General features: G+C 43.6%; 1 protein-coding gene across 5 annotated transcripts in view; it reads left to right on the top strand.

Annotated features, from left to right (window-relative positions):
* The window catches only part of tiam2a (TIAM Rac1 associated GEF 2a), a 98,167-nt gene extending 82,307 nt beyond the window's left edge, over positions 1 to 15,860 (top strand). For all 5 annotated transcript variants that reach the window (XM_034575915.1, XM_034575917.1, XM_034575914.1 and 2 more), the window contains exons 16-27: positions 2,778 to 3,005; positions 4,285 to 4,353; positions 5,507 to 5,632; positions 6,041 to 6,149; positions 9,328 to 9,507; positions 10,222 to 10,340; positions 10,746 to 10,854; positions 11,137 to 11,195; positions 11,316 to 11,418; positions 11,684 to 11,777; positions 13,389 to 13,543; positions 13,851 to 15,860. In XM_034575915.1, the coding sequence (XP_034431806.1) occupies positions 2,778 to 3,005; positions 4,285 to 4,353; positions 5,507 to 5,632; positions 6,041 to 6,149; positions 9,328 to 9,507; positions 10,222 to 10,340; positions 10,746 to 10,854; positions 11,137 to 11,195; positions 11,316 to 11,418; positions 11,684 to 11,777; positions 13,389 to 13,543; positions 13,851 to 14,554 (2,055 nt within the window). In that variant the 3' untranslated portion in view covers positions 14,555 to 15,860. The remainder of the gene's footprint in view (positions 1 to 2,777; positions 3,006 to 4,284; positions 4,354 to 5,506; positions 5,633 to 6,040; positions 6,150 to 9,327; positions 9,508 to 10,221; positions 10,341 to 10,745; positions 10,855 to 11,136; positions 11,196 to 11,315; positions 11,419 to 11,683; positions 11,778 to 13,388; positions 13,544 to 13,850) is intronic.
* The last annotated feature ends 2,938 nt before the right edge of the window (positions 15,861 to 18,798 follow it).

The raw sequence follows: 18,798 nt of genomic DNA, 5'->3' as shown, positions 1-18,798 counted from the left end.
TAGACCCATAGACTGTATATTAAGATGGATGACGCATCTCCACTCCCTCCCTCTGTCCAGAAATGAAGCCAAAATATCCTGGATACATCTTGTACATTTGGTTGCATTATCTGCAAAGTTGCAATCGGGGGATGGAGCCGAGTTGGCGAGGTCACATCTGTCAATCATGATGTTTTCAAATAATTAATAAAAAACAAAATTCCTGCTTAATTCGTACTCGAACATACATCAGTGTGATAAGAACTACCTAAGATGACAGACTATCTTTGAGAAACATTTATTTGTGTACTTTGTCTTTTTTGTTTGGTCCATGTCCCATCAAGTACCATGGAGGAGACAGAGTTTATGACTTATACTGCAGCCAGCCACCAGGTGGCGATTGAGACGCTTCGGCTCCACTTTTGGGAGCAGTCATGTTTATACACAGTCACTGTTTTGATGATGAATGGGGCATAATGTTTTTTGTCATGACAGCCTGTGTGTGGTCACAGATACGTCTTGCTCTGCATTCTGAATGTTGGTCCCCTCCACCAGTGCAAATGAAGACATTTGTCCCCCCTCTTAATCACCATCCCAGAGATCCAGACAGGAGTGCTGCTGTGGGTGGTGGATCACTTGAAAGAGGCTTAGCCCTGACGTGCACAGAAGACACAGGAGAGGCCCCCCCCCCTCTCTGTCTGTTCCTCTCTTTTCTGTCTTTCAGTCCATCACTCTCTCACACACTCTATATACTGTTGCAATGCGGGCCGGTCTCTGGAGTGGCCGTGCTATAATGAGCTAGCTGATGAGTCGCAGGCTTATTAATGGAAGCCCAGATTGTCTGTGGGCTCTCTGGGAGTGGATTGGATGGGAGAGGTTGTGGGTGGGTGATTGGAGCTGAGTGACTCAGACAAGCTTTCGAACACATCTCAGCAAGTGTGTGTGTGTGTGTTTGTGTTTGTGTGTGTGTGCATCGACGCCTGCAGTGTGAGAATGAAGGGTTTATCGATCCATGTTTGTTACTGTGCAGTTGTTCAGACGTGCTTGCTCATGCAGTATTTTCAGAAGCAGAATGCCCCCCCACACACAACATACACACGTACATTCTTGTACTTCTATCGAGTGAGGACACTCATTGGGATAATGCATTCCCTTCACCCTTACCCTAACCATCCCTTACCATAACTCTAACCCTAAACTAAACCTAACCCTAAAACAACCCTGGGTCTGAAAGACAGTACCAGCCAAAATGCCTTCTCTTTTCCAAAATGTGCTCACTCCACATGGTTTAGGCTCAAAATGGTACATAAACACACTTTCATTCTTGTACTTCTATCTTAGTGAGGACACTGTCCCGAACTCCTTACTCTTAACTAATCCATTACAACTACATGCCTAACCCAAACCTAAACCTCATTCTAACCCTAACCCTACAAGCAAGTCTTTACTCTCACTAATACCCCTTTGAAAAAGCGAGAAAAGGTCTATGCTCAAAATGGTCCTCACAAAGATACAAGTACAAGTTAACACACACACACACACATGCACGCACGAGCGCGCGCGCAAACACACAGGACTATGGAGAGTGCTGAGCAGCTGTTTTGCCTCCTGGCACATATTGGCTGTCCCACTGCTCTGTGTTGCTGTGCAGCGGATTTAAAACCTGCTATTACTGGCACCCATCAGCCTCTGCTGATTGTAAGGACCGGCCGCACATTATAGCACTACATCATGTTATTTACTTGAATCAAGCAGAACTGGCCATTATGAGGCTTTTTTTAGCGCAGACATTATAATTGACGGGAGTTTGTTCCCTATAGTTTAGCAAAGCTTGGTGCAGTTGATGATGTGATGTGCTTGAGTGTTGTGTCAGGTAAAGAAATGGGGTTGAATTTTGATTAAGTGTACATATACAGTACATTTGCTATAATACAGTCAGCAGAGTAGCAGCTTTCTTCACTACCTTTTTATATGTATATCCCAGAAAGTAGAACAGAGAGGCTGATCATGTTTAATTTTCTGCCACAGTTGCTCAGACTACAGTTTCCTACCCGCCACAGGCAGGATCTCTCAGTACGGTGCCCACAGCTGATAGTTATTTCTGTACCCCAGGCAATTCAGCCCAATATAAAATAATGCATTATCTGTCTCCACTGAACACCTCTGTAAATGGTGCGACGCTGGGTTTCGTCGTGGGGTTCCACCTTTCAAAGAAGTACAAAGCAGGGCTGGAGGAAGTTTCACTTTTTCTGAACGAGCAGCTAAATTTAGAAAGTGAGATGCTCTTTACCCCCCTCCCTCACTTCCTGGAAATGCATACTATTCCTAACATGACCACCTGGGACCTCTCGGCATGTCACATTTTCTGAAACCGATGTGACACAAAGCCGCATAACTATCCATTATGGATTTAGAGGAAGCATGTAAGTTGCTATAATACTCACTGCTGGGATATCCAGTCAGTCTTTCAGATGCACTTTAAAGTCTTTGATGAAAATCCAATTAGCTTGGAGTGCACAACCAAATCTCCATATTGTCATTAGCATGCCCAGGAGAGGGGCTGGCCATGTACAGTGTAGGAAAGTATAGGTCATTATTTCTTACAACTGTGGAGCCGGAATCATTAGTGGTGAATGGTTAAAAGAGGAATATTAATGCATCTTGGAGAATATGTTTGTAGGCACATGCATGCAAATTCTTAGAACAAGTATGATCATCTTTTTATCCATCTGGCAATTATAATCCCTGAGCTTCCTAACCTAAATACACCTCCCTTCTCTCTCTGTTGCCCCCTGCAGAGCGTGGACACAGTGTGCACTCTCTACCAGTCCTTTCAGGAAGGCTCAGGTGCTGGAGGACTGATGGAGGACGCCAAGGAGCCTCGGGTTAGGCAGGGAGGCGAGCTGGGGTCGGGTCCCGCGGGGGAGGCCACCCTGCTCAGACCTTGCCCCAGGCACATGAGTGCCACTGAGAGGTTACGAAAGGTCATCCAGGAGCTGGTGGACACAGAGAAGTCCTACGTGAAGGTGAGACCACACATCTTTGACTGCTGTCTTATTAGAATATATGCTCCAATTATTTGTAATGACACACATAACAGGAGCCAATAGCCAGTTAGCTTAACTTAAAGACTGTAAATAGGGGTAAAACATCTGCCTACTAGCAGCTCAATAATAAACATGTTACAGCTCCTTTGCTTTTAATCGGATCAAAAACGTAAGTGTTAGAACAACAACTTTAACAGGTTTATTATGTGCCTGACTATTTCTTGGCCGAGAGCAGTTGAGACCAGAATAGCACTCAGTAGAGCACATACCTCCGCCAAGGCCCAACAGTCCCCTTAAGTTAAAACATAACCGAGGCGACATCACATTTCTCAGCTACACATTAGTGGCAGTTACAGGTTTACTGTCCTATTTGTTACCATACAGCTGCTGGAAAAGCCAACACCCTTGAGCATTTAAATCTGCTAGGTCCAGACTGTTATCTAAGTCTGAACAATTTTGCACTTATAGATACCAACCCATATAATTCACTGAGAAATCAACGGAAAAGTTTCGTGGTGAACTGTCCAGTAGTTTTAGTGTAATCCTGCTAAATAACAAACACACATTCTCATCTACCTCGCAAAGTGAATATTGTCTCATTACTCCTTTTGGATATTGTGCTTAGTAATATGTGTCATCAACAAGAGTAGACCAGAAAGAGATGCTGTTTATTGTGTCACATCGACCCTCATTTATCTTCCTCCCGCCCAATCATTTCGCTGCCCTTTTGCTTTTTCCCTTCACGACCTTCTCCTCACTGACGCACACAATAATGGAGCCACATTAATGATCTTCTTGTGCCTGAAAAACTTGGGATGGCTGACGTTTTCTTTCCCCCTTTCGTCTCTATCTCCTAATTTTTCATCAACTCCCTTCCCTCCCCGTGCAGCCCTCTTCTTTCTTCAACCTGCCTTTGATTTGTAATTGAGGGAGGTGATCGTCTTCCCGGAGCGCCTGCTCACCTAAATCTGTGCACCGCTAGAGCCTAAAGGTAGTGAGGAGAAGGGGATGAGGCAGAGGGGGAGAAGGAAGCTCATAAATCACCCTAATGAGAATATCCCCACCGATACCAAGACACGCTACAGCCCCATTAAAGGGCCGGGGGGGGCATTGTCGGATGGAGAAAGAAAGAGGTTATAAAGTGGGAATAAGCAGTGATCTGATGATGAAAAGGATGTTAAATGGCACGTGGGCCTAAAGAATGGTTTTGACTCATTTTCACTAACCTACTAATTTAACAATTTTTCTTTTGCTGCAGGACCTGGCCTGTTTGTTTGAGATCTACTTGAAACCCCTGCACAACAAGAGCTTCCTCACACTGGACGAGGTAAGTGACGTGTGTGTGTGTGTGTGTGTGTGTGTGTGTGTGTGTGTGTGTGTGTGTGTGTGTGTGTGTGTGTGTGTGTGTGTGTGTGTGTGTGTGTGTGTGTGTGTGTGTGTGTGTGTGTGTGTGTGTGTGTGTGTGTGTGTGTGTGTGTGTGTGTGGAAAGAATGGAGCATGTAGCACCCAGAGGCGTGTCCTGGGAGGCGTTGAGGTGATATAGAACGTTGAATTCATTGAGCGTTTATTACCCAGAGGTGATGGCGATGAACTCTCGTAGGCCAGAGCTCCCTCATTACCACTGCGACGGGCTGGAGGAAAAATTAGCATCCCCCTCCGCTGACCTTCTGGCGTCCTTTGAGGGACACGCCAATAAAGGCCAATCTTACTAGGAAACCTACCCTTTAAGCATTCAGCTTGGTTTCACGTCCCACTGTATTTCTTTCCACTGATTTCAGTGCAAAAGTGGGATTTATTTCCCCCCATTAAAATAAAACGTGTCTTTGTGTTGCTGTGACAACACATAAGGAAGCTGCAGTTTGCTAATGACCACCGAATTCCAGTCCATGTGCCGGACGTGACCTCCAACACAGGACGTCTCTCTCTCTCTCTCTCTCTCTCTCTCTCTCTCTCTCTCTCTCTCTCTCTCTCTCTCGCTCTCTCGCTCTCTCCCAAGATACACTACTAGTCGATAGGCCACTGAGCACTGGGGCAAATTAAAAGGCCATTATGGGACAATGGGATGTGTCCAGGCACAAAGCGGACAAGGGCGTGTTAGACCCTGAACACCTTTTAATGAAGGGAAGTGTCGACCCTGGGTTTGTGTGATAGAGAGGGTGTGTTAGACTGTACATCTTTATATACGTGTGTGTATATATGTGTTGTGTTTCTAGCAGGGTTATAGTTTGTCCCTGAGTGCCTCTATCAGAGATGGATCCATCAGATCGGAGGTGTTATAACACTCCAGGGTGCCTGGGTGACTGATTGTTATGAATTACAAGCCATTTGGGCTATTTGGGCTCTGTTTTTTTGCTGTGGCTTCATGTTTCCTCTCCTTTCTGCCCCTTTTCTCTGATATTTTCCTCCCTACATCCTTCCTTATCCATCACCTTCCCACAATTCCAAACTACCCCTGTACCCCCGTCCCCCTCCTCCTCAGATGGACAGTCTGTTCGGCAGCCTGCCCGAGATGTTGGACTTCCAGAGGGTCTTCCTGCAGACGCTGGAGGAGCGGATCGCCTCCTCGCCCGACTTCAGTACCCTGGAGACCCCCTCACAGTTTAAGGTGAGACACACACACACACACACACACACACAGTAACACATCAGATGCAGTGTACAGCCACTTTTCCAAACGCACATGTGATGTTTGAGATGTTGTGGTATATAAATAATGGAAGTGATGTGTGACAGCAGCATCGTTGGCTGATTTGCAGCCTCGATATGACAAGGTGTGGGGTCTATTGATCCAGGTGGTGGTTGACTTGGTTGGATTGTGAGCTGCTAAAAGCTCATGTTCTCAAGAGGTTAGACCAGAGGGACAGGACAGAGGGGAGGCGTTTGAATCGTCCCCCAGGAGAGAGAGGACAGAGGCTGGGTCACGACTTCACATGTTCTCGCTCTTATTTTTTTTCCACCCCCTCTCTGCTTCTGTGTGGCAACACTCACCCCCTGTCTTTCTCTGCGTTCACAGAAGCTGCTGTTTTCTCTCGGGGGTTCGTTCCTCTACTACGCCGACCACTTCAAGCTCTACAGCGGCTTCTGTGCCAACCACATCAAGGTCCAGAAGGTCCTGGAGAGAGGTACGACCAGAGACGTGCTAACCGAGACAAATCACACATCGTGAATAGAAAAATCTGTAATGCCAGAGATGGCAGCTTTATGACACATATTCTGCCCAATCCCCCAATAAGCCTATTGTCTGCTTCATAACAGCTGAACAGGGAACCTATCAAACTTATAGTCATGGCAAATGGACTGTGTTCATATAGCACTTTCCTGGTCTTATTGACCACTTAAAGGGCTACAAGACTCATTCACCCATTCACACACACACATTTATACCGCGCTTCTATACGCAGGGCCTTGTCTATCACACCATTCATTCACTGTTGGCACAGCCATCAGGGGCCATTTGGGGTTCAGTGTCTTGCCCAAGGACTGGAGGAGCTGGGGATCGAACCGTCTTGTCAGTGGACGACCCGCCCCTTTGTTGTTACACCGGCACAAACGTAACATTGCACATGCATAGAAGTGTGACCTACAGAGAAGAGAAAAGCAGTTGAAACCTTATTGTGGGGGAAACGCGCTAAATGTTTTAAGAGGTTGAGCGACACTTCTTCAATTCACTGCAAGCCCTGTCCCATCGTCATCATGCTCCAACACACAAATGATCAGTCTGACAAAAGCAGAGTTCCCTCGCCTTTCTTTTCCTCATCTACGCTTCTAAACATTACCTGTTTTACAAGCAGACAAAGTTTAAACAAATACATACGTTTATTTATGCGCAGACTTTGAATAACCTTGTCGGCTGGTGGCAGATATGCGGCCGTAACAACATGAGTGGCCATAATAACTCCTCGCGTCTTCCACAGCGTGTGACAGAGCAGAAGTTTTAAAGTTGATTTACGCCCGTTAAGATGTGGGGCTTTGTGCCACTTTTTGGGAATGCTGCCCGGTGCGGAGGGAACTGTAAGGGGATTGGCTTCTTTGATGACATTAAGTGGGATGGGGAGGAGAAAATTGCCCCCCACCCCCTGTGCTGCTTAAATCTGCCCCATTACCCGAATTGCATGGGATATTCCTCGAAGTAAGCTGCAGAATGGATTTTTAATAGGATTAGATGAGAGAAAAATGTCTGATGGGTCAGAATTATCTAGATGAGAATAAAATGCGGTAAATAAGGATATCAAAGCAGCACTGTGTGTGAATGGGTTTTCTGCACACTTAAATATATTTTTTTAAAGAATCACAAAAGTTATAATTACTGATAATTTTTTTATTTCACAGGAAAACAGCTCTGTTACTTTTAGATGAGCTGTTATCTGCGATCCGAAAGTAAACAGAAGCCTACCATCAAAAAAATTATATTTATAATTATTTATTAATGTATTATTATTATTATTATTATTATTATTATTTATTTATTTTACCTCCACCAAGGAAGTTGTGCTTTCATCAGCATTTTTCAGTCTGTTATTAAGCAGGATTACACAGAAACTACTGGACAGATTAGCATGAAACTTAGTGGAAGGATGTGGTGACCCATAAGATTTTGGTGCAGATCCAGATCAGGGGCCGGATCCAACATTTGTGAGAGTATTTAATTTGTGAGATAGGGTTTTTCAACATTTTCATTGATTTCCCAGAGAATTATTCATGGATCATGATGAAAATGTCAGACTGGTTTAGGAGACTAATTTTTATCCTCGGTGTAGCTTGATTGGTTTCAAAGGGAATGTTGGGCCTTGGCAGAGGTATGCGCTCTACTGAGGGACATTCTATTATTATAGTGAATAATAATAAATAATGATAATCATGAATTAAATAAAAAGATTCTATTATTTTAAGTTGTACATCTTTTGATTTTGGACTTTTGGTCATTTGACGATGTCATCTTGGGATTTCAGAGATCATCAAGGATGTTTATTTATATTTTTATTTCATTAATTTACCTTTTCATTAATCTCCCAGAGAAAATTCTTAGATCTTGATATTTATGAGTGTGTGTAATTTGGTGCAGATCCAAATAAAAACCATGATCTATTGAATTTAAGGGGATTATTGGGCCAGTCTAATTTTTTACTTGGATTCATATGGTGAAGAATGACTGGCTGTCCTTTTCTGAATTGCTCTTATGTCTTAGCCTAATGATTATTCTTAAGTACTTGAGTCTGTGGTCAGCATCAACTTGAGCCAAAATGGCTGCACGTATATGAGTGAAGGGACAAGATGCCAGCAGCAGGTTCACAGGGTTTTATACACCCTGTTCTTTGACCACTAATATTAGATCAACATGTAGCATGATAATTGGAGAGCACAGTGTAACAAAGTGGTGGTTGCACAGTGGACACACACACACACACACACACACACACACACACACACACACACACACACACACACACACACACACACACACACACGGAGAGGGTCGCTCAGCATGACACAGAACACCCGGCACAGCCTGGTCACAACCAGCTGATCCAAGGACACAGAGGGAAAAAAAATGTGTGGGTGTTTGTCAAACCCTTGGAGTAATTATAACCTGTGTCTGCCTGTCTCTGCCATCCTCATCACTCCCCTCCCTTTCCCATCATGCCAAGGGCACTGGGTTGCCTCAGCTCCCCTGTTTATTTGTCGACTCGTTAATTGCCTGCCAATTACTCAGGGAGGCGTCGATGCGGCTGCCTGTCTGTGGCTGGGAGTGCTACAATTAATACTTTAATGGCCCCCCTTAGTTCGCCTTGTGGAAGAACGCTGCACTGGGAAAATGTCAGCACCTTTACAGACGGCTTGTTCGGTTTTATACCTGCATATTTTACACGTTGCTGTTGGCTTCAGTGGAAACACAACTGCCACAACATGATAATTTTTTACCAGGTTGTAAACAAAAGAGTAGTTAAGTAACTCATCATCATTTTGCTTTTACTGTGTGAAAACACTTTGTCTTCCATTTATTAAAATCCTCCAAGGTGATGCGCTGAGTATAATGGATTAATTAGCAGATGTTTACGCTTATAAATAGTGCAGCCGTCGTGGTAGGTTGAGAAGAAACCTACACTACCCTCTACTGGAGACATGTTATTGCACCATGATTCTGCACCAGCCTGCACTGGAGTAATTATATGCAATGCAGAGTCAGCAGGTTTTGACATCACACATCTCTAGCTATGTTGCCTTGAGGACACAAACATGAAAAACAACGATCGCTGCCTGCTTAAAGATCCATATTTATACAGTGTTTGTGTTTTATTTCAGCTAAGACAGATCAGGCCTTCAAGGAATTCCTGGATGCGAGGAACCCCACCAAGCAGCACTCATCCACCCTGGAGTCCTACCTGATTAAACCGGTGCAGAGGGTGCTCAAGTACCCCCTGCTGCTCAGGGAGCTGGTCTCTCTCACTGACGTTGACAGCGAGGAGCACTACCACCTCAACGGTACGGAGAGAAACGCATGTACAATTACATTTATGCACGTTTGTTGAGTAATACATCCACTAGGGGCAGCGCAGAGGCGAAAGCTTCTGCCTACAATAAATATGGTCGCGGTCGAGGAGGTTGTGATGACGTTCCTCATTTGTTTGTCACTTTCTTACCAACTCTTAAAGTCTCTACTCAAAAAGTTCAGCCATTGTTGAAATTTCTTCCTTGTGTGCGATGACAGTCCTGCTTATGATCGTCTTGCTTGAACTATTGGCAACACTGCCCCCCCATGAGTTCCTGTGGTACTGCTCTATTTCGTCCGTATCCGTAAACCTTCAGAAGACGTTCACAAATAGGGACTGAATGAATGCAGAGTATGGACAGAAGGCTCCCACTGTTTCCGTGTACAGGTGTATCTCCAAAAATGTTAATATTGAAACTAAAAGTTCAATGTTTTTCATCAGTTATTTAAGAAAGGGAAAATGTAATATATCTGAATATATATCAAAATTAAAAACAAAAAATGTCTTCAGATATTTCACTTAACGTATAATGAATCTAGCTTTTTAATCGAATTACAAAAAAGAACGTTTCCATGATGCACCTGTGCATATCTAACATTGAGCATAAATGAACCTCAAGATGCGCTCAAAATATTTACATATTACCTGCCACTGTCGTACAAAGCCCTCTCATGTACGATCCACACTTCTGCTCTTGTCGCTGCAGAGGCCCTGAAAGCCATGGAGAAGGTGGCCAGCCACATCAACGAGATGCAGAAGATCTACGAGGATTACGGCTCCGTGTTTGATCAGCTCGTTGCTGAGCACACCGGCCACGATAAGGAGGTAGATGCACATTTTTTGAATCAGGTTTATAAGCTCCAACATTATATTTAAAGTAGCATCTTTTGTACATTTTGATAAATACCGAACACTTACCACAATAAGTTTCAACTGCTTCAACCCAGCAGAACACCAAGACATCAGAGTGGAGCTGTTTGGCTCCTCATGTTGTTTACGCCGTCTTCTGTGCATTGCCTCTAGGGACTGAATACATTTACAAATTGATGGAATATTTAGTTTGTAGGCGCTGCAGTATAAATATTCAAACTGAATGCTAAATAATGTTGTCCAGGGTGCTGTATGTTTCAATGGATTTAAACAGGCTCTTCGATAAACCAGATATGTTAGACATGTTATTCTTCTGTCTCCGCCCCCCCCTCCTCTGAACCCCTCCCGTCTCGTTCTCAGGTCACCGAGATCTCGATGGGCGAGTTTCTCATGCATTCCTCGGTGGTGTGGCTCAACCCGCATCCGTCGCTGGGTCGCATGAGAAAAGACCCCGAAATGACCGTGTTTGGTGAGTCTCGCCCACACACACACATTACCAAGTCCCCAGTTTGCAGTTAAAATGTTTAAACAGCACAAACCGAGAGAATTGGGTTTGTAGCGGAGCCTCACAGAATTGCCAGCAGTAACGCTTAAACAGATCTCAGTGAATTTCAATACCCATAGCTGTAGCGTGGATATATACTTTAAAGCTCCAAGCCAGCATCTAAAATGCTTCTGTGGGTTGGTGTCGGCTTTCCCCAAGAGGCGTTCGCAGTCAGATCTAAGACGCCTCTGTTTTCCCTCTCACCAGTGTTCAAGAAAGCGGTGATATTGGTCTACAGGGAAAACAACAAGCTGAAAAAGAAGATGGTACGTATTGTGTCTGCTGCGCTCATTTCCTCTCAACATACCATTAAATCTTTGTTATGAAACTTATCATTGCTCTTCCCCCCCCCCCCCCCTCATGTGGCATTTTTATGTGATGACCAGGCCAACCCTCGTTCAGCACTTTCTCACGGAGATTCCGACCCTTTTAAGTTCCGCTGGCTCATCCCGCTCTCGGCGCTGCAAGTCAGATTGGGAAATACTGCAGGTAAGAGGGCTGGCGCGCCGCCACATTAGCCCCACTAAATCACTCACAAAGTACATCCACTAAATCTTTTTGTTCTTTCTCCCCCTCATATTTCCACATACACACACACCCTTCAGCTCATTGTCTTGGCCCACACACACACACACACTTTTTCTCCTCTGGCATTTTCATTCAGCGCCCTCCCTCCTTATCTCCTCCTGAAACCATAAACCATGTATGGACAGTGTGATTAAAAGTCTCCCTCTTTATTTCCTCGCTCTCGCAGGAACAGGCACAGAGAGCAGCTGCATCTGGGAGCTGGTTCACTCCAGGTCTGAAGTGAAGGGCCGACCGGAGACCGTGTTCCAGCTGTGCAGCAGGTCAGAGATTCCACTTTAGGTGCAATCAGTCATGATTAACTCTGGTTGACATTCCATGGTCTTTCTACCCGTGACACACACAAGAATAATTGTATTTCAAAGGATAATGAAGGTTTATTGCAACTTTGCTCTTATCTTTGTACTTTTGGCGACTATTTCCTCATAGTCATAATAACACTGTACTCAAAGTAATTGCTAAAATCGTGATATTACTCTCGCAGGACCAAAAAAACTGAGTGAGCATACTCATAATGTTATTTATTATTATTATGAACAATAATAACCCTCTCACTGTGCAGTGGTTAATATTATTTACCGTTATTATCAGACTTTTTCCAACAAGCATCCAGATGATCAGACAGATTCTGTTGTCATTTTACTCTTCAGAGATCTTAATATAAGTCATTAGTTGTGATAAACTGGAATTATGTTTTCACTTTTTCATACCTACTTTACTTAAAGTAAAGTGAGTTATTCCCTAAGGTACATTCACATTAAGGTAAACCAGTATTAAAATGAGAAGGTGCTGACTATACCCTACTGTTTCCATTATTACCATCCTATCCATCTGCCTTTTAATCATGAAGTGTGGCAGTAGTCATTTAGCTCAGCATAAAAAATGGAAACAGCTAGCCTGTCTCCAGGGGCAGATCTAGGTGCAGGGCCAGGGGGCACTGGCCCCAGCTGAAATCTGATTTCCCCCCGTCCTGTCAGTAGGTTTTCTAAGCTTTTTTGAACAAGGAACAACTTTCAAAATATATCAAATACTGTTTGGCTTTGTAGCAAAGCTGTAACACTAACAGTGAACAGGGAATTAATTTTAGATCTATAATTGGACCCTCTGTGTAACATGTGGCCCATATTATAGCCCCTGATTTAGGAAAATCCTAGATCCGCCACTGCCTGGCTCTGTCCAGAACAAAAACCACCTTCTTGCTCCTCTTCTCTATTTAACACATTATCTCTTAGTTTTGTCCAGAATAAACACATAAGATGTATTAGATTTGCTGGCAGACACTTTTTTTCCCTTTTGAACGGAGCCGGTTTCCCAGTTTCCAGGCTCAAAGCTAAGCTAATCTACGGTAGCTCCATAGTTGGCAAACAGTGGTCATCTCAGTCATCTAACGTCTTTCTTTTTAAGTGTATCTCCCAAAAGTTGAATCCATTCTGTTCAACATGACTTAAAATACTCACAAGAAAATGCAATGTATTCACTACAAAAATGTAAATGTTTAAATTTGTCCCTTATTGATTAAGCATTTTGTCATTTGTCGTCCAATGATCATTTGTTTTCGTATTATGGTTTCTAAAGAAGACACTGGGTGATTGGCAATTTCCTTTCTTCCCATGAATGTAGGGTTTACTCCAAACTAAAACAGTGTTGTAGCATTTACTGGTACAAAGTGTCTGCATGTGAACAGGGAACAAATTGTTAATTCTCATTACACAGTGAGAAACTGGGATCACTGCTAATGAATTTAACCACCCATGACATTGGGGGACACAATGGGACTCTGACCAATTAACTTAATTTGTATTTAGCTCCTGAAATCAAGTTTAAAAATACCTTGTGCTCATGTTACTATGGTACCTCGTCTGTGTCCTCCTCAGCGTGCTGGAGAGCAAGGTCAGCATCATCAAGGTGATCCGCTCCATCCTCAGGGAGAACGTGAGGAGGACCATGAAGAGCGACGGGACGCTGGAGAGGAGCTGCAAGGAGCGTCTGGCCCCTCTGCGCGGCACCCTGCCCTCCTCCGCCAGGCTAGGTGAGTGTTCAGAAGGGTTCTTATGAAAATTCTAATGATCAATCATACATGAGCACCAGACACAGCTTTCTGAAAAAGAGTGTGGATGCCTGGTGGGACCTGATAGATAAATACAGCCTGAGCCGCCGTGTAATCTTTGTGATTCTTCCTGGCTGACATTTAGCCTTTAAGGTCATTTGGCTTTAAAAAAAACATTATCAACTTTGTAACACTTATTTTTTTAAGCCATAATGCACTAGAAGGGCCTTTGGTCCAAGTGTTTTGCTCAGATAAGATTTCTAACCTGCGTCTCCACCTACGTTACCAGGTTCCTCCAGAGCTTCCTGGTTGTGTAAGCAGCCACTTGGAGATCTCTCCACCCATCCAGGACACTTGAAGCTGGGGCCAGACTCAGACGAGGGAAGCCTCAGCAGCGGAACCTGCAGTTTATCCGGAGCTCCTCCCCCCCGCACCACCTCTGACTCACATGTCCTCCCCGCCCAGCAGAACTGTTCTCAGACACTTGCATCCAAATCCCAAGCCCGCTCCGCCTCCGTCAAAGAGTCGGATATTTTGAGTGACGAGGATGACGACGGCTTTAGCGAGGGGGCAACGAGGATAGACAGCGGAGACAGCAGCTCCCCAATGAGCACCATCGAGGCCCAGTTCCTGCAGCTTGACCTCTCGGAGGACGCAATGTCAAACTGTGCGCTGGCGCCCTGTGTTCAACCCGAGGGCATCGGGGACACTCCGGAGACCCAACCCAAACTGATGCGAGGACACTTCAGTGCCGTAAAGAGGAAACCCAACAGTTTCAGGAGGAGTCCGGCTGCACTGCTGAACATGAAGGAGCACAGCAGGTCACTGGACGACCACACGGACGCAGCGTCATCGCCAGGGATGGTGGACCTCAACGCGCTGCTGGAGCGAGAGTTCAGCGTCCAGAGCCTGACGTCTGTCGTCAATGAAGACTGTTTCTATGACCCGGCTGAGAGCTGTGCCACTGACTCTGGAAATGCCATCTCCCCATAGAGAGCGGCACTTACGAGACTATGCTGTTCCCACGCCACAGGTTCGTGGTCGTTAGGTCCGAGTGGCTGACTCAAGGCCGTACACTGCAGTAGGGGAACCTCCTGTAATTCATCGCTTGCTCTATAAGGCTGGATGTGAAGCTGTGCCTCAGTTCAGAAGTCGGTTTATAACAGACTCACACTGCCTGGAAGCTGCCACAGAGAGGTGAAACTAGGTGATTTCTGTCCCAATGATGATGACCGCAAGCACTGATGCGTACCCACGGCCTCCTCGGCTCTCTGGTCTTCGCTGCCTCACCTCAAGCCGTCTGTGGGATGCGCCCCATCCAAGTTTGCCCCGCAGCTCATGCCGAAGAATCTGGGAAAACGTCCTTGGTCCCTCAGTCCCAAAAGCTGAAAGACGGGTCCACAAAAGTGCAGATATCTCTTCAGGATCACGTCGGCTCTCTGGGACAGTTCTGGCACATTCAGGATTGATGAAGTATTTAGTTTTCACAGAACCAAAGACTGTAGGTCCACACTAACTCCAAATAATATCTGTAAAAAAAATCCAAACGAATGGAGACACTGAGCCACAGAGCTCGAGTCCCAGATAAGGAGGGACATTGACTTAAATGAAGAGGAAGACAAAGCCTTTTTTTGCGGTATTTTGTGCACTAAAGTACACTGTTTGCCTATATAATTGAACTATTTTTTATTTGTACAGGTTTTTAATGTTATGACTGCTGTTATTTTTATTTATTAATAGGTTTGATTATGTATATCTTAGCAGGTTTTGGGTGAAGGCTTGAACAGTAAAGATTTGGTCGACTCTTATAAATAAAAACAGTTTGGCGTTTATACACTTCATTTTAAATGTAGCCTGCTGGAGAATGTAATTTCCAGTGAATGCATTTGAATGTACGGACGCTTTGAGACATGGCTGCTTCATTGATGAATGATTTGAACTGCAAATAATGTGTAAAACCCAACGTTTCTTTTTCATGTTCATGTCCTGTGTATATATATCATCTTTTCTATCCTCGACACATTGACGTATTCTCTCATCCAAACTTGACACTGTACAGACGGGAAGTAAAGGCAGGAATTTGCAATAAAAGCAGCTGATATTGTTTGTAAGTCATTGTTTGCCGTGGCAGAGTTCAGGTTGAGGTGCTACGCAAAAAGGCAAACCACTAAAACAACAACGCTCCTTACTTTCTCAGCTGCCATGCCTTTAATGCTAGGATACCAATGAATGTGAATGCCCCCCCTCGATTCCGTTATTTTATGGAATTGTTTTTTTAAATAAAAGTTTTATCTGTGAATGATGTCTGGAGGAACGTTGCTTTCAAGTCGCCCTTTCGATGTCTTGTCACTTTGGTTTTTTTTTTGCGTATCCTCTGTGTTGTAATGACAGGTAGAAGCAGTGCTGGGAAGTGAGTCTTTTATCAGACTCGGTCCCCGGACGCGACTCGCCGCACTCGTCCCTGATTAGCTGTCACAAGAAACACACCAATATATCCTGGCACTGGAAGAAAAGGTATATCCTCTATAGAATATATGATTATTTGACAGAAGTGGGCCAGATACAGAAAGACTTTTAAAAACAAAGCTATACCCGATGCTCGGATCTCGTACATGTGCAGTTAGCCATGCAGCATGCCGGGACATTTTCTGATTACATTTAGCAAATCCACAAGGTCAATTTGATTTTCTATTATTAATATTCTTTTATATTAAAGTCAGCGGACTGAAAATACCCTAATAATTATTGAAAGGATGTTTTTTAAGTCTTAGCTCTATTATCTACAAGGTTATCCAGTCTTAATTTGCTACCATACAAGTAGGTGTATAGAATAATACTTGAGTGTTTAAAGCACCTATGTGTGTTTGTATGTTTTCATGACAGACCGTGGACAGAGGCATTATGTTTTCAGGTTGTCCATCTGTCCGTCAGATTCAAACACTTTTTAGGCTGTGGCTCAGGAGATGGAGTGGGTCGTCCACTAACCAGAAGGTCGGTGGTTCGATCCCAGAAATTGTGTGGCACATAGCTGCACTGTATGAATATGGGTGAATGGCAAAAGTGTACAGTAAAGTGCTTTGAGTGGTCATCAAGACTAGAAATGTGCTCTCAAAATACAGACTTGGACTGATTAGATTTTGGTGGTTTAAGGTCAGAGGTCGCTGGGATTCTTGAACATTATATCTCTACAAGTCTGCCTTCATGGAATTCCTTGAGTAATCACTTTGACTCAAAGATGAACTGATTGAATTTCAGTGGTAAAAGGTCACAGTATGAGTCAGGTGAAAAATATCATATAGACTGGAGCAGCACTGGTTACAACCACAGGGCGGTAATTCTAGCCTTTTAAATAGAAATTTTAATATATAAGATAGCGGATGTGATCTTTCTTCTTTCAATGTCACTTTTCAGCTTTGAAAACCTCCAAAACAATTCATCTGAGCAGAAACAAGACTCATCAGGACATTTGTGTGTTTTGGATGAAATGGGTCTTTCAGACACTTGTTACAACCTGCTGCCAACCCACCACCTGTTCACTGGGATACACTCCACTAATCTACACAGGGACAGCTATATGTAAGGGCCGTGATTAGTATTCTGCCCCCAGCGCAGTTTTACACTGAGTCACTCAGAGGGTTTTTTCATGATATTGTGATGAGCAGACATTTAAATATGTGTGGACAGAAAATATTAGAGGGAGCATCTCGAGCTATTTTTCAATATTTTACAATCAGTGCGTTGTGTGCTGCTGCTTCACTTTGAGCTGTCACATGAATAGAGATATAGAGTTGTGCTTGGTTCGGGTCAGGTGTGATTTATGATGACGCCACACACTGAGAGACAGCAGCGGCAGTTGAATGGTGTGAACCACATCAATAAAGGGTTTCCAGGCATCATTAGAATCAGTGGTGCAGAGAGGCTCATTCTTTTTGATTGGGCTAAAATGATTAAAACTTGTTTTATGTGGGAATGATGGACACAGTTAAATGTCCTCTTGTCTCCTCTAAGCAAACAGTGTTTCCTCTTGAGTCTGGCTCACACTTGTCAGACCACACATGCTCCAAAGTGCTTGCACATGCACAAAAAGGGTTTTTAGTAGTTGGAAGTTGGCAAAAACTGGTCAGTCTGTTCCCTTGACAGCTACTGTCCAGTTACTTTCTGGATTGAAGACTATTCTAAAGTATAAAACCTATTTAAAATGAGCTCCACCACAACCAGCTACACAAACATCACATTACTTTTCCTTTTAATAGTCTTTAAATACATTTTGTTGCTTTTTAAATGACATTTTGAACACAGGGCTTTTACTTGTCATTAACATTATCCATTGACAAAACTAATCTTACGGTTCCATATTTTGTCCCCATGTCATTTAGATGATCCTCCCGTCTCTGTCCCCCTGTCCCGTCTAAAACCTAAAACTAAAAGAGACTCCAGAACATTCTCCTCACATCCTGCCCCACTGTCTATAATTTTAAATCTAATTTAAAGTACTACTTTTTTAAATTTTGCTTTGAATTCAGCTCGAGTCCGTCTTATGATTCTGTTAAAGCCAATCATTATTTACTTTGTCTTAACTTATCTTCTATGCTTTTTACTGTATTTATTTTTTGGTGCTTTTACTGCATTTTTCTAACATTGAACATCTTTCAGTATCTTTTCCATCCTTTGCTGTGATTGTCAAGCAAGCAAGCAAGCTCAACTCCTCCATATAAATAAATCAGACTTCAATTTAATTTGTATAGCACCAAATCACAACATACATGATCTCTAGACACTTTACATAGAAAGGTCAATACCTTAAAAATAAGACAAACTTTAACAGTATTAAGTATTGTTTACTCTGCTGCTCAGTTTACAGAAACTGGTCAATTCAAGGTTGGATGGGTTACAAACATTCAGAGGAAAAAGCAGAAAAAACTGTTGACTTTTATGACCATTTTAGAATAAAAAGATGCATCGCTGATCAAACTTCTAAGTCCCAGACCCGACGCTGTATTTGACTTGAGGATGTAGAGTTTGGACTTACCTGTAGCTGCAGGACCGAACACATGCTTCTCCAACTAAACAGACAAATCTCCTCTGTGGCTAATTACCTCTCCACCCCAAGGGTTTGACGTCAGTTGTCTTTTACCCATCTCTTTCTACATTTTGCAATTAACTTTCCAAAATAAAAGCACATCATGACACAGGGTTGTTCAGGGTCATACTTCTGTACGGCCTAGAGAACACAGGCA

The sequence above is a fragment of the Hippoglossus hippoglossus genome, chromosome 22 (assembly GCF_009819705.1).
Source record: "Hippoglossus hippoglossus isolate fHipHip1 chromosome 22, fHipHip1.pri, whole genome shotgun sequence".
Lineage (NCBI taxonomy): Eukaryota > Metazoa > Chordata > Actinopteri > Pleuronectiformes > Pleuronectidae > Hippoglossus > Hippoglossus hippoglossus.
The sequence above is the reverse complement of the archived record's forward strand: the minus strand, read 5'-3'. Positions and strand labels throughout refer to the sequence as shown.